At 38.0% G+C, this 16,981-nt stretch overlaps 1 protein-coding gene across 1 annotated transcript in view; it reads left to right on the top strand.

The window, feature by feature from the left end:
• FAT2 (FAT atypical cadherin 2) overlaps positions 1-16,981 on the top strand; it is a 79,738-nt gene that overhangs the window by 31,616 nt on the left and 31,141 nt on the right. The window contains exons 4-7 of the mRNA XM_081934205.1: positions 4,529-4,590; positions 6,021-6,332; positions 8,263-8,473; positions 14,645-14,784. Of these exons, the coding sequence (XP_081790331.1) occupies positions 4,529-4,590; positions 6,021-6,332; positions 8,263-8,473; positions 14,645-14,784 (725 nt within the window). The remainder of the gene's footprint in view (positions 1-4,528; positions 4,591-6,020; positions 6,333-8,262; positions 8,474-14,644; positions 14,785-16,981) is intronic.

The following is a 16,981-nucleotide window of genomic DNA, read 5'->3' as shown; positions in this document are numbered from 1 at the left end:
TAATATTCATTAAAAATGCAGTAAAACATTAAAAACACAACATCTTTAAAACATTTACATTAATTCAAGAAGTACACTCAATTAAATCTAGTAAAAAGAATAAATCCCATTACACAGCGGTGGTGTCTCATGCTCTACAGCTAATATTACCAGGTCATTTGTAATCCCACTGGTGATAAGCATTAATATGGTTGTTCTGCTCCTTTTGGGATTTTAACAGTGCGCTAAAGGTTTTTGCTTAAGAGTGATGATCAGCTGAATAGGACAGGTACAGGGCACCTAGGAGATGTCAGTCCAAGGCAATTTACTGTTTGGGCATTTCCACAAATAGCACTACAAGACATCTTGGGTTTAATCATTTTTAGCTTGCAGTTATACAGATGCTCAAATTATTTATTTATTTATTTAAAAGGGAGTTTTTTAGGGCAGAAATTAGAATGGTAGCATTTGCCCTTTTGATAACATGCTTTGATTGAGTTCCCAAAATACACATAATCTGTACACCAAAAAGGGCAAATAAATTGTACAGCTGAGGCCTGCATGAATCTGTCATAGATCTTTATGTACTAATTTGCTGCATCTAATATGGCGATAGGGGATGGTTGAAGCAGAAACATACTAACCTGACAATGCATTGAGTAGACAACCTTATATAATTGTTACCATTATAATTTTTCTGGAAACTTATCTGTCATCAGAATATATAAGTCAGATTTCTAAATACATAGAATAGGGGAAGACGGGGAAAATGCATTCCCAGACACTTGCAGAAATTTTTTTCATTCATATATATGGCATTTTTTACAGGGCTTATTTGTAAAGTAACTTGTGAAGATTGGCAGTGCATGATTGAGCTCTGGGTACGTCTCTCAGTCAGCGCTGTATCTTAATGTGACTTAGTAACATGTTAAATTTCCTGACCAGTGAAATAATGTAATTACACCCTTCTGAATGCCTAGTTGTTATATTTCTTGTTTTTAATAGACATTTAGAAGTTGTGAAATATAATTAAGAAAGTTAAAAATTAGGATTTTTAATGGAATAACAGAGCAACTGAGTTAGAAGGGACTTTGGTCTTCTAGTCCAACCCCTTGCTCATTCCTTAATGTATTCTCTTTAGGGGGGAAATAGCTCTCCTTAGCAATTTGCATCTCTACTTTCCATCTGTCTGTCTAGCAGATAGATAGCTTGGTATCTACACTTCCTTCCTTTTGACAGCGACAAATGATTGTATTCATTCCAGTTAGCTTTAGTCTAGGGCCTTTTTTCATGCCTCTTCTAAGATTTGCTACTGGAATCCACGCAAATGCATTTCATTTTTGCATGCCTTGGCAGGAACAGAAACACCACAGCTCTATTTTGGAATTAGTGTAATTAACAATTAACCTCAATTGCTCTAAGATCTCATTATGTGGTGTTTAACTGACCTTGTAAGGAAATCAGTGGTGGATATGTGTGTGTCTGAGGCATTCTGGAGTCACAAGGCAGCCAAACCAGATTGCCTCCTTCCTACTAGTGCACAATAAATATTGAGGCAAATTAAAAAGGAGGCTTTTAAAACTTTCCCCCAAAGTAGTCTTCCGTGTGTTGATTTTCTCCTATGAACTCTCATCTAGGTTGTTTTAAACAGTTTTTTTTTTTACTAGCCGGAGCTCAAACTAAAACTGTTTGGGTTTTTTATTTTATTTTTAAAAAAATCATCTAGGAGGTATTTGCCAAGAAAAGTATGCACGTTTGAATAAACATACTATAAAACAAGTGCCATCTTTTGCTATACTAAAAAACATACCAAAAGATACTTGATTGTTATAGCTGCAACCATCCCCTGTCCTAACCCTCTCACACCCTCCTGAGACCTTCCATGACTTGCATGTGTCCTATCCCGACCCTCCCCTGATTCTCCCAAGGTCTTCTCCTGGGACTCCCACCTTTCCCAACTAAAATGACCCATTCCTCTTGGGATTATGACAGCAACCAGTGACATCAGACTTTACAAACATATTACTTTACTTAGCAATCGTAATCCTGATTCCAATTGCTAAGATAATGTGACTACATGTCATAATAGGGTTACTGGTACATCCAGTGTTATACTGCTTCATCATTTTTCTGCTCATTTTTTTCTCAGAGCCTTTGGATACGAGATGGGTGGCAAATAAATTTTATAAATAAATTTGAAACTCTTTATCTCCATTCCCATAATTGTGCCAGCAATTCCATGTTTTTCAGGGAAATGCCTTTATAAATCAAACATGCAGTAAATTTTCTTTTTCACATTCATGCTTTTCTCCATGATCTGTTGAAGAGCCATTCCATTCCAGAGCAAGTTTGATTCTGTTGTCAGTTTACATACATGCATTGGGAAAAACATACAATATTTGAGAGGGAGGTTTTTGTTTTCATGCTGAAGTCCTACCTGTGTATTTTCACACTATATACTAAGATCATCAGAGCATCCTATATACTTAGAGCATCCTCCACTGAGTCATGGCCCACTATTTAGAACCATGTTTAGCAAAGATCTTTAGAAAGTGTATATATATATATATATATTATGTGTGTGTGTGTGTGTGTGTGTGTGTGTAAGATTGAAATTGTCTTGGCAATCTTCAGTGAGGTCTCACTCACCATCTTCAGGCTGAGTTTTGGGCTTAAAGTGTGATCGGATCTGCCATCTTTTTATAAATCTTGGTGGGGGGGGTATGGAGTGCTGGCTTTGTTTCAGTAAGTGGAATGATTGGTTGTGTGGTTGTATCATGATTGGTAGATTGGTGCTGATTGGTGCTGGCTGTGTGTCCATCGTTGTTTTGTGTTGTAATGGCCTGGCTGGTGGGTGGGGTTCGTTTGTTAACTATGTCTGGTAGGCAGGAGGTATCATCACGTTTATTCATGTTGTGGGGGTGTTTCTCTATTTCGATAGCTTCCATAATCTCTTCTTGAAGTATTCAGTTTTGGAGATTAATTTTGAAGGAACCAGGTTAATCTGTTAGGCTGCCACGCATACATTGATTTCTGTTTTCTTGATACAATATTCTTTACAAATTCCTCTTCAATTAGCAGTTCCTTGATAATTTGCAACAATTTCTATTGCACTTGTTATGCTTATTAGCAAGATAATTTGCACATCATTTTTTAAGACTGTTTTCCCCATATACCATAATGAAAACATAGAAATTGTTTATAAAAAAGGGATCAATGTTGCAATAGCAGGAGGGATTCTTTGGATCCTCTTTTGCTTGTTCTTTTCTGATTTGGGTCCCCCCCCCCCAATATCGACTTTAAGCAGATGTTTTCCTTCATTTGCATCTCACAGTACTGAATCTCATAGGGGGAAAGAGGTAAATGATCAGTAGGCTTCTATCTTGTTGATCAGTAACTGATAAGATTCAGAACTTTACCTCAAATATCCTTGAATCTTGCTAATATTTACTACTTTATCCCAAGTCAAAGTTATTCAAAACATTACAGTGGTGGATTTTTCCATCCACTGTAATTTCAGTTGCAATAGCTGAACAACCGTTATGACGTATTCCAGACCTCTCTTTTGCCTGAGAAGATAAGATGAACTGCAAACTATACATATGAGGAGAAAAAAATTAAAGCTATGTTTTGGTCTTCAAAATGCAACATAAACAAACTTATTTTTCCAATAAAAAGTGTTTGGAATTATCTTTGAATGTGTGTTACTGTGGGCACTTATTGTACCAATGTTGGCATTCTTTTTATATATTCTTTTTATAAAAGTGAGTGATGTTGGGTAATAGTGTCATCTTTTAGGGAAACATTGTTCATTGTTGCATGTTGTAAATGAGAAATAATGGGACAATTAAATAAACAAGTGATGTAGTCAATAGAGAGAGAGAGATCTATTGCTGAGCATGTTTCCCATTTATTTAACAAGTATGTGACTCTTTGCATTTAGCTGACTGCTATAATCCCTGTGAAATATAAGAATAAGACATAACATGTATTCCAAATTCTTAGCTTTGGAGACATAGATTGTGTTCAAAAACAAAGCTTTCAACTTTTTAAGTTGAACATTTCAGGGAGCTACAGCTAATTAATATGAGTCATGTGACAGTGTGTGTTAGTGAGATGGGCAGCATATATATTTGAGAGAGAGAGAGAGAGAGAGAGAGAGAGAGAGAGAGAGAGAGAGAGAGAGAGAGAGAGAACATCACAGAGGGATCAATTTTTATGGGTTTCAAGTATCTTCTCCCTACACAACCCAATCTATTTACTTTGATATCTAAATGATTTGTCTGATGATGGAGGCTTAACAATCTGGACATTATAATACAATGAGATTGCTGTGGAATATTTGGGAAGGGGATGAATTAAATTGCTTTAATTAATTAGGACATGCGGAAAGCTGCTTAGGCGGCAGGAAGTACTATAAAGTTCTTTTGCTTATAGCGTTGACTTGCTGCAGGGTGACCTAATTTTGAGGATTGGCTGACATTAGTACCACAGGTGAGGATCACGTGGACGTGCCTGGATCTCACAATGCTCTTTTCTCGCCTAATAGGTTTGATTTACACCACTTCTCAGCAGCTAGATCGGGAACACAAGGCTGAACATATCTTAGAAGTGAGTAATGATGAAGTTGCAATTAGTTTTATTTACTTGTAAGTAGTTTTTTTTAAAAAAAATCCTCAAAGACATTTCCTTACAAGTCAGAGCATAGATAGAGGAGAAGGAGGAAGACTCATTCCATCATTTCCAAATTGCTTAGAAGATAATTGCTTGTTCTGCATTTTTGTGTTTCTGCACCCAGTGCCAGCTTAAGAAATATCTCATGACTTGACTTCCTAACTGAAGACTAAAGCAGGAATCTTGTACCAAAGCCAAGCTGATGCATCCAGATGTTCTGGATGTCTGTTCCCACATGTTGCTTTTATCTAGAACATTAATATTGGGAAATATCATATTTAAAATCAACCCATCTGGAGGGCACCATTTTAAGAATGTCTTCCTTAAGCTATGATGAATAGAACATGGTCATTAATTTCCTGCCACTTGAGAAAACATGACTTACTTAATTTAATGATCACATGGTTATTAAATGAAACCTATAAAGTGAGTAACAATACATTTTAGATTAAGATAGTTTTCATGTCATGTCCTAACTAAGAAAGGACTGGGATAGACAAACTTTTACTTCCGTTTACAAATGCAGAGTCCAGTAGGTTTACTTTTGTGGATTTTTACTAAATTTCTTCCCAGGAACTGCTACATACACCAAACTTATTCATGTGAATTCCTGTTTTCTTCTCCTTTGCTTAAACAATCCAGCAGAAAAGGGGTTAATAACGAAGCCTACAATCCTTTGAGCTAATGGGCATAGTTGGATCTTTGAGAACATACAGTATTATGGGCACCCTCACAAAATAGCTTGTGTGATGCTTACAACCATTTGTGTTTTTTTAAAAGCCATTTATTATGGAATTAAGATGAATGACTTTTTTAAACAAAAGAGGGCTTCAACCTTCTATCATTTCTATTTTGTGAGAGTGTTTGTTATATGTACGGAATGCAGAAGCATTCTTGGAAATAAAAATTTTGTGGACCATCAAGCAGGTTTTCTTTGAGTATGTTGGTGTTTGTGGGTTCCATGATGCAGGCCAATGATTTAGCAATCTTTTCCAGCTTTGGGTTGCAAATGTGCACTGTATCTTTGTATTAAACACACAAACACAGTAATTGTATTTTTTTCTTTTTATATTGGCGGTCTTCTTTGCAACAATAACACTTGCTTTTTCCAACAACTTTGTTTTAGATTTTTAAGGCACTTGTTCTTGACTGATTCCCTTCCATAGCTGAGACTCTGACTCATCTATCAATCCAGTCAGTGCAGTCCAGCATGCAACAAAATGTTAAACACTGACTTCAGTCATCTTTAGATGAATCATATTTGAAAGCAAGTTTCTTGCCTGGAAAGGAGTGCGTGCCTATCTTATAAACAGGTTCTTACTTTGCGTTGTGTTCTGATGGGACTCCCCACTGGCTTTTTCTTGCAGGTTTCAGTTTCAGACAATGGGGATCCAGTTTTGCAGTCTAGCAGTAGAGTGGTAATCCAAGTCCTTGATGTGAATGACAATCCTCCCAGCTTCTCCCAAAAGTTGTTTATGGTTCAGCTGCCAGAAAAAGCAGCCTCTGAAACTCCTTTGCCGGTCTACAGGGTGATCGCTGCAGATCGCGATGAGGGGCTGAATTGCCAAATCACTTACAGCTTAGAAGAAAACAGCGAGGGGCTGTTCAGCATCCATCCAGTGACAGGCGTAGTGTTCTCCCAAAAGGCTTTTTCTGCCCAAGAATACAACATACTTACAGTGAGTATCATTTGAAGCCCAAGAGACTAAAGCAGGGGTGGGCTGCTAGGGGTTCGCAGGGGTTCAGGGGGGACCTCAAGCTAAGATTCTGTGCAGTTCAGAGCCCCCCAAATCCCACTCTTGGTTGGCCCCACCCACCCCACCCCTCCCAGTCTCCACGTGGCCCATTTTGGATGCAGGTAAGTGCAAGACATGCACGGAAGCTCAGGGAAGGTGAAAAACAGGCCTACCGGACGTTCAGGAAGGCCAGAAATGGACCTGTTTCTGGCTTCCAGAGGGCCTCTGGAGCCTGGGGAGGCCGTTTTCACCCTCCCAAAGGCTCAAGGAAAGCCTCCGGAGCCCAAGGAGGGCAAAAATGCCCCCCCTCCCCACCATGGTGCAGGAGGCCGACTAGGCCACACCCACCATGGCCACAGCCACTCAGCAACCGGGCAGAGAACCCCTTGCTAAAATTTTTGTAGCCCACCCCTGGACTAAAGACAGGTGATCATCTTTCGGAATATGGGAATGATATGAAATAGTATTTGTGATTTATGTTTTTTTTCCTCTTGTGGCTGAAGTTAAACTGGACTCTGGTAATATTAAAAAAAAATTTTAATAACAATTTGTCCCTAGTCCATTTTGAAACAATTCAATAAAGACAATTTTTAAACCCCTTATAAATATAACATGCTACTCCAACCCAGTTTAAAGGATTATTGGAAAAGGGAATTTAAAAAGGCATTGATGATGCATGGAGTAATTAGGCAATGCAAAGCCACACTGAAGAGTGGGAAAAGGTTTTTTATTAGTAGCATGTATTGTTTTTCACTACATATTGAAATCTTTGCATACTAATTAAACATTTTTTTAAAGTATGCCATTTGTTCAATTAATTAAAGCTGAATTCTTTGAACTAGATATTGTATTCTCAGTAGAATCTTTTTATTGACTATTGCAAAGGAAAACAGCCTGACATAGAGCTCATCATAAAGATAATACAGTATATGTGGAATTAAGTTAGAGCTTAGTCCATTATGAGTGCAAATTGAGAGACAGATAGTCTTTGTTTAACAACCACAATGTGGGTCAGCAACTTTATGTGGTCATTAAGTTGGACATCATGTGATCATGATGGGCTTACAACCTGACTCCCACCATGGTTGCTAAGACATTGTGTGATTATGGCCTGAGATTTTAGTACCATCTTCTCCACTGACTGCTTGAATACATAAACACCTACCAGTTGCAAAGTGCCCAAATCTCAGTCATGTGACCATGGGGATGTTGTGATTGTAAATAACGTTACTTTTTTAACACTTAAAAGTTACTTTTTTATAACTACAAACACTTGCTAAATAGGGCAGTTGTTAAGCTGGCATTAACTGTAGTAACACAAGCAAGACTTGAAGGATCACAATAATAAAAAGAGAGGCCAATGAAATGTAAGATGTATTTATTAAAATCATCCTGGAGGTACCTGAGTATAGGAACATTTTATCAAGGATAGAAGGGCTCTTATGTTTCTTTGTGTTGAGCAGTAAATTGGTTTAAACTGAGCATTCAGATCATGGTTCAATTTTTTTAAAAAATTAGAATGATCTTTTTGACCTAATTAGATGTATTCGTCCTAGTGATAACCATCATCATTCAATCCTTGATATGGTGGTGGATGCGAATAAATCTGTGTGCCTCGGTTAATTAGTTAAAAGAACGTAAAAATATGGTTCATCCTGTATGTATGGGGTTGTATAAGCAGTAGACATCAATAAATATATTAATCCCTAGGTATTATGTTTGTCTAACTTGGTTTGGTATGTTCCCATCCTAAAAGTCTGGAAGTTTAATTTAGGCAAGAATATGTCACAAGCATGGCAGAAGCTCATCAATATGAACATATTATCTTTTGGATCCCTAGATCTATATGAGCTAGTATTTTCTCTTTTGGCAGGTCAAGGCAACTGATGGTGGCACCCCACAGCTTTCCTCCAGCGTGAGGCTTCACATTGACTGGATCCCAAAGCCCTTCCCCTCCTCAGAGCCATTAGCTTTTGATGAACCTCATTTCAACTTTGCAGTCATGGAAACAGATCCTGTGAACGACATGGTGGGCGTGATCAGTGTTGATGCTGGGCTCAGCCAGATCTGGTTTAATATCACAGGTGAGAACATGTGCAGTTGAGAAAGGAGCTTCACAATGATTCTGAACTGAAAATAAATGTTGCTCATATTCTCCTGCTATTTCATATCCATAGGGGCCCGAGCTAACAAAAGGGTGTTCATATTGTAGGTGGCAGGAGTATTATAAAAAAAAGCTTCAGCACTGATATGAAGCAGCATTCAAGCTGATAAGAGTTCCATGAACAGTGTGGTGTACCTTTTGTATTACAGTACCCATCACAGCTTGCAACATGACATTGCTTGGCAATGTTCCAATCTTAATGAAAATTCTACTGTTTTCAAACAGGTCAAAACACATATTGTGGCTCTCATGGAATATGTAATAACCATGCATATTTCCCATAACAATAAAAATAAATCTACCCAAGGGGGCAGGGGAGGGGGAGGGAAAAACATTTTTGGAAGACTGTATTGAGTTAATCTGCTGCACTTGACTGTTCCCATGTTTCTTGTTCCCCTTCTCCATTGTTTTGGCCAACTAGTCTTTACTTTTTCTGTAAACAGATAGAAACAAACATCTTACAGCAAATTGATTTCTTATACAAATGTACTGATCAGTGGGAATTGTTTGCTTTACGTATTTGGTGCATAATTTTGTTATCAACAGAGATCTATCTCTTTGTCACTAGGTAGTGAGTAATTATTTTTTTAAAATTAAGAACTCAATACTCTAAAAATGACCTGAATTTTACCCAAAATCTATGTGATAGCCATCTATGATTATTAGTCCAGCATGTTGAGGCAGCAGCCACCCAAAATCCTTAGGCAGTAGGCAGTCCCAACACAATTAGAAGGAGCCAGGTTGGAAAAGGCTGTAATTGACCAACAATGTTCTCATTGTGGAAGGATTATTTTGTTATTGTGGATGAAAATTAGAAGCTGGGTTGTATCTGATTTCAGTAAATGCCATGTGGTAATGCAGGTAATGCAACGTAACAAGTGGAAAATTCATTTGTATAGTATAGGGATGGGCAATATTTTGGTAGCCATGGGCCACACTTAAGGGGAATATGGTGTTTTCTTGGCCTTTAATTGTGAAGTGGATTCTTAAGGACTTATCCTATCATTTTCCTTCACCAGAATATCTATTTTCATCAAGTACGATCATTGGATCTTCCAGAGACATAAAATAGCATATAACATATGCAGTAGAATGGAAAAACCAGGGTTCATATTTTTGTCTCAGAAGCTACACTAACTGGATGGTTTTATCACTAATCACTGCCCAACTTGAGCCATGGAGTTGATAACAATAGTAAAGTGAATTACTTAACTTCATTTACTAAAAATGAGATAACTTCACTTTTGAGATAAGGAAAAATAAGTAGTTTTGTAATATTTCTAGATCGACGCTGAACTTTTAAAAACACACACTTCTAAGTAGTTTACACACCAAATAAATTAGACTGGTTTGTATTTTGTTTTTGTTTTAGAATCTGGAAATAAAATACGAATTGTAGAATTAAATACAGTCAAGGAAATAATTCTATGCATCTGGTAAAAACTAAGTCAACATTCATGGAATGACCCCTCCTCCCAACATAAAATGAATATAAGAAACTTTTTAATCAAATTATTTCACGGAGTATAAATAGGATTTTTAAAGTATGTGTATACTTAGTATATAAGTATAAAGCATTCTCTATGGCAGGGGTCCCCAATTCCCAGCCCACAGATTGGCATCGGTTCGCGGCCTATAAAAGAACTGGTCCACACAAGTGTGTGAAGCCCCATCTGAGCATACATGCAATCCAGGGAGTGTGTGAAACTATCACCACTCTGGCCCATGGAAAAACTATCCTCCATGGAACTCAAAAGGTTGGAGGCTGCTGCTCAATAGCATATAGAAAGTCCTATCATTGGTCTTCCACAAACCCCAGCTTTACATTACAATATTAATGTAATGTAATATTAATTCAGTTTAGAGTATATTCTTGCATTAAGCTGCTTACTTTTACTAAAGGATTTGTCTCAAAGAGACAGCTTTAGAGAGTGAATTTGCTCTTATCCCCAGAATGGGACTAGATCAGTTTTACCTCAGTTATGGCCTTCCAGGAAGGTTGAGACTCCAACTCCTAGGCGCCTAAGCCAGCATGACCTGGCATTTGTGGAAGGTGTATTTCCCATACATCTGGAGAACGAAAGGATAACGAAGGCTAGGCTATATTTTCTTTGAAAATTGGAATTTGGAACCAGAATTTCCAATTCCCATTGCTGAGAGAAGGCAGTTGTTAAGTCAGTTGCACCTGATATTACAATCTTTAAGTAAATCATGCAGTTGTTAAGCCAATCCAGTTTCCCACATTGACTTTGCTTGTCAAAGTCGAAAGCCAGCTGGGAAAGTTGAAAATGACCCCAGGACACTGCAATCATCATAAATACATGCCGGTTGCCAACCGCCCAAATTTTGACCTTATGGGACTGTGGAGATGCTGCAATGGTCATAGGTCACTCCTTTCAGTAATGTTGTGATTTCAGATGATCACTAAATGAATGGTTGTATATTGAGGACTTCCTGTATTTTATTATTGTGCCATCAGCATCATCCTCAGTGAGGAGAACAGTACTTACCCATCCACATCTGCCTTTTTTATTCATCCAATTTAATCCGCGTGGCTTCAGAGGGGTATGAAAACCAACATCTCTAAAGGAATCATGTAAACTTTCCCTGAGCTTTTGCCTTCATCACAGAGGTCAGAAGGAGCAGTGAACCTTTACATAAGTAAATTGTATGGCAGAAAGGAAATTAGTTGATTGGGGGGGAATTGGTTTGTTTGGAGCAGAATCTAACAGTTAACTGCAATAAAAGCAATAGCACTTAGACTTACATACCGCTTCACAGCTTTACAGCCTTCTCTAAGCAGTTTATAGAGTCAGTATATTGTCCCCAACAATCTGGTTCCTCGTTTTACTGACCTCGGAAGGATGGAAGGCTGAGTCAACCTTGAGCTGGGGAAATTCGAACTGCTGGTAGCAGGCAGTCAGCAGAAGTAACCTGCAGTACTACATTCTAGCCACTGCACTACGACTCAACATTGTAGTTTGCATTATAGGTAGCCCTCGACTTACAACAGTTCAATTAGTGATCATTCAAAGTTTCAACAGCACTGAAAAAAGCGACTTATGGACATTTTATGCCGAGGTGGCGCAATGGTTAGAGTGCAGCACTGTAGGCTACTTCAGCTGACTGCTAGCGGCAGTTCGAGTCCCACCAGGCTCAAAGTTGACTCAGCCTTCCATCCTTCCGAGGTGGGTAAAATGAGGACTGAGATTGTTAGGGGCAATATGCTGACTCTGTAAACCACTTAGAGAGGGCTGCAAAAGCACATGAAGTGGTATATAAGTCTAAGTGCTATTGCTATTGCTATTTTTCACAGTTACAACCTTGGCAGCATCCCCATGTGATCAAAATTAAAGGGAGAAGGGAGCATGCCTGTTGCAAATTAATTTTATCTTTGTGGCAGTTTCTCAAAGCCTGAGATTGGGAATACAGAAGGAAATGTAACCATTACTTACATGCTGTGTATGAACTGAGGAATCAATATTCTTTTACAGTATAAAATGAACTTAATGGTCCTATGAGGGACTATTTCTTAGAGTAAGCACATTTTATTGTGGAAATATTATATAGTGTATCAGTATAGTACATTTTGTAGTACATTAGTATATTTTATTTTTAAAAATTAGACTGTATCATAGTAGCATCTTGATGCATGCCGTCCCATTCACTCTCTAATGTAAGGATGCTAAGTTGATTTCCAACTATCCCGCTACCTTTAGACTAATTATTTGCCCCTGCCTCTTGACCTTTTGACCCTAGGACAAGCCTTTCATTGCATGAGCAATTCTGTATAAAAATGTGATATGTGAAGTACTGTATTTTTCAGAGTATAAGACACACCTTTTTCCCCCAAAAAAGAGGGTGAAAATCTGGGTGCGTCTTATACAATGAATACAGCATTTTTGGCCTACCAAAACCCTGCCCCCTTTGCAAAAATGGATGTACAGAGGCTTTGGGAAACTTGCAAAGTGCTCCTGGGGGCTGGGGAGGGCAAAAACGAGCAAAAAATGAGGCGTGCAGAGGGTTTAGGAGGCCTGCAGAGTGCAAAAACTTTCTTTTTAATTTACCTTTTCAAAATCATGGTGCATCTTATACTCCGGTGTGCCTTATAGTCCGAAAAATATGGTAGTTCTGCAAAACAGAGACTAAAATAATTATAACTTGTAAACAGGCTTATGTATCTAAACAAAGTTTTCTTTTTAAGTGTGCCTTTGTGTCTCTGAAAGAGTGTGCTGCATGCCATGTAGCGTGCAATAGAAATTCAAATATAAATACAAGGCAGGGAAATACATAATCTTTATTTCAGATATTGGCAGAGCAACCCTCTGATTTTTCTTCTCCATTCTGTCAGGATCATGTGGGAGGGAACAAAAAGTTTTGGAACATAGTCTGTTCCACATTGTATGGTTTTTCCAGGAAATATGGAACTTTCCTATTATTGCTATATGGGAGACCGCAAAGCTAATTCATCATATTGACCGTAATTTCCAAATTTTGTCCCTCCCTTTACCCTTTCTTCCCTTTCACTTCCTTCCTTAAGCATTTGTACAAGTTAATGTTCTTACCTGCCTGCTCAGATAAGCCAGCTGCACGTGTCCATTCTCACAAATGTCACAATGCAATATCCTTTAGCCTTTTTTGTTTGTTTGTTTGTTTTTCCCCGTTATTTCTTCCTATAATGAACATTTACTTGACGTTCGCTTTCTTGAGTTTTTTCCCTTTTTACACCTTAAATCAGGGGTGTCCAAACTTGGGAACTTTAAGACTTGTGGACTTCAACTTCCAGAATTCCCCAGCCAGCCATGCTGGCTGGGGAATTCTGGGAGTTGAAGTCCACAAGTCTTAAAGTTTCCAAGTTTGGACACCCCTGCCTTAAATCATTACTGAAAAAGCAAAAACATTTTGTACAGGGGGCGTATTTTTTCCCCAGCATTCAAAACCATTATTTCCCTTCCCTATGCGTTATGCTTCCATGGTTGTTTGAACTACATGAGACATTCATTTGTGAGTCAAATAGACAATCACTGATTATGACTGTTTTCTCTCCCCACGCCCACTGTTATTTTCTATACGGCACTTAGCACATTCCATTTGAAGTATTTTTTTTTTAATTTAGAAGCTATGTACTTCCTCCCTCTTTTTTTAAAAAAAAAAAGTAAGGCCATTTTCATGGTCAAGAAAGTACCATCCTATTTCTGTTGTGGGGATCGTTTAGCAGGAGTGTCTTCTCCCCTCCCCCACCCCCCCACCTCTTCAGGAATCCCTCAATAGGCAGCTGATAGTAATTCCTCAGGTTGTCCTTCAGCTTTATTTTACTGCTGCAACTATGCTCTTGGATGCATAGAATTTGGGTTCTTGACTCTGTTTGATTAAGAATGGGAAAATCAAATGCTGCCTAATGCCTGGGGTATTCAGAAATAAGTCAGTCAGACGTTGCCTAGTTGGAGTAATGAAACATCTGCAAGAAAACAACCAAGCTAAGAGAGCACCATCAGACAGATTCTCTACACACACACACACACCCCTAAATGTTCACTCGTGCACACACACACACACACATGGAGCCCAGTATGATCCATTAAAGAATTACAAAAAAGGAAATCAGCAGGAGGATGGATTGAAAACGTCCTCCAGGAAACAGGGCAAGCCTCAACAAGGCATAAGCAAGAGAGCGGAACTGGCTTAAGCATTGCACCTTGAAGTGGAGCCAGGATATATCCTCTCTCTGCCAGTTTTCCCCAATATTCCCTGCTCTCCTGTCTTTCACTGGTTGATGTCAATCTCCTCCCTTTACCTTAAGTAACACTGCATTACAAGTAGACATTACCTTCTTAAGTCAATAACTGTATATAAAGTAAATAAAGATCAGTGGTGACAATAGAAACCTTTCACAGAGATTCCCCACCCAACTTTTATGCCATTCTGCTTCCTCCCTCTAAATGTTTCTAATCAAACTCCATGAGTGAGCTTGTTACAAATGCTGCCAACAGCAAGGATTATTTTCCTCTGGTCCTCCCCAGGAGAGGATGATGTTCAGACATCTAGCCTCCATCATAATTCTTTATTTCTAAAGTCCTCCCTCTCTTCTAAGGTGGTGATGATGCTATGAATTTTGACATTGAGAAGAGCACTGGCAGCATTGTTATTGCTAGAACTCTAGATGCAAAGGAAAGATCAAACTACAATCTCACCATAGAGGTCACAGATGGATCAAGCATCATTAAGACACAGGTCAGTGCCACAAAGTCTAATTCAAAGTCCAGTTCGGTAATATGAACAACATTTTCATAATGGTCTGTATATAGTGCTCACTGTAACATTTTTTTTTTAAAAAAAGTGGTAGATATTCAAATGCCAATTGAATTATTGCCTCAAATTTAGGGTTAAATGTTCTCTAAAACAATCAATTTACTCAGTTTTCATGCTCTGGTGGATTAGAACCAGTAAACAAAATATTGTCTATAATATAATCTCATTTGGGGAAGAAGGGTCCAAACTACTATTGGTCATTCACAAATAAACAAGAGAGATATCCTTACTCAGAGATTCTTTCCTAAATTTCTACTTCAATAATTGATGATTGGAAATCCAAAAGGATTGCAAATCTACTACAAATCGACTTCTAATTTCAGACTCTGCCAAGATCCATTGACTGTGAGGAAGGTGAGGTATAGAGCTGGTTTCCTTGTTTTACTTCTTTTCTCATATATGACCAATGTATGTTCCCATAAGCTACTTCAATAGAGCCTTATCTAACTGGAATTATAGACATGGGTTCCATCTCTAACTATTGTCTTCTTTCATGGTAGCTGAGGACTGAAGTATATAGAAGTTTGCTTGTATAGAGATCTTTTAAGCAAAGATCTAATCTGATTATTAGCTCCTTTAACCAATAATCTAGTTTGATCATTCATTTATTAAGGGCTATGAACATAATATATAATGTAGAAAAATATTATATATTAGGGTAATCAATACTGAGAGTGCCTTAGGTCACTGTCATTTTGAATGTCTTAAAACAGAGGTCTTCAAACTTGGCAACTTTAAGACTTGTGGACTTCAGCTCCCACAATACTGGGAGTTGAAGTCCACAAGTCTTAAAAGTTGCCAAGTTTGGGGACCCCTGTCTTAGAACTTTATTCTGCTACCAAGATTCATCTTTGGATACCTTGGCTAACATAACAATTCCAGTCCCAGGAACTTCTTTCTCTGCTTACTTTAACATTTATTATTGGATAGGTAATGAACCCGCTATTGCAAAATCATGGGATTGGGTTTTACTGAAGAAAGGAAGTCCTTTTTCAAGATGGGTCCCAGGAAATGTGCTTTCTTTGAAATGTTGCCTCTAGAATAATATCCTCTAAATTCACACTGCCCCAAGCTTGTTATCTTTCAAGCAAATCTTGAAGACCTGGCTCTTCCTTCCCACCCTGGGATGAAATTCTATTTCCATTGGTTGTTTCTTATATAATTAGGCCTTATCCTTTTTAGTTTTCAATATTTTTACTCAGGTGTAGTCATCTTATGATGCATGGTGAGGAGGGGAGGGCATTACCAGTTGTTTTTATAATAAATACCTAATGCTAGTTGAGTTGTGCAACTCCATACATTTCATAAAACAAATAAGCATTATTTAATTTGATACTTGCTTCACGGTAAGTATATTGAGGCAGCCAAACTAGTCACTGCTCTATATTCATTTTGTTTCTTCACCAGCTGCTGCTTTCTGGCATCATTTCATTCTTCCTCTTTCTCCTTTACTATTACCATCTCAGTGTAGTTTGGCTAAGTTTCCATTTCATTTAACTAGCTGTAATAAACTAGATGATTTAATTTTGGGATGAAGTCCTGATATCATTACAATATATATTGTGCCATCAAATCAAATCAAACTAAGTACCAGCATCTGTCATCTTGGGATATCTGCCAGACCACCAGAATTTGAAACTTGCCCTAGGCTAATTTTATTATCTTCTTACGCAATCAGGTGCTTACAAGTACAGTAGAAGCTAGATTTAGCTGCCATGGTAATGTTTGGCCAAGGTATAGTATTGTTAGCAATTCCTCATGCAGATTCTCAAACCATAAAGATGACTTACCACAAGATACATTGTGCAAACTCCCCTCTTCCGCTAACAAACTGGAACTGTTCTGCATTAATTTATCAACAAAAATCACAGCAGCAAATAAGATGACATGAATTTGTACATAAATAAGCATGAGAACTGTGAGAGTAAGGAAAATCAGGATAAACATCAGAAAGGGGGGAAGTGGGCATTTGTTTGCGTAGTGTTTCCATACAAATAAACTTTTGAAGCAGTTTGTTCAAGGTAATGGATACCAAGGAAAAAATTTGAAGGCTCTAAAGTGAACAATAGAAACACATGTTTTAGGAATTAATTTAACTCATGGAACAGACCATGCACAC

This window comes from Natrix helvetica (genome assembly GCF_964273705.1).
Source record: "Natrix helvetica genome assembly, chromosome: 1".
In the NCBI taxonomy this organism is placed as follows: domain Eukaryota; kingdom Metazoa; phylum Chordata; class Lepidosauria; order Squamata; family Natricidae; genus Natrix; species Natrix helvetica.
This window is presented reverse-complemented; position numbering and strand designations above follow the sequence as displayed.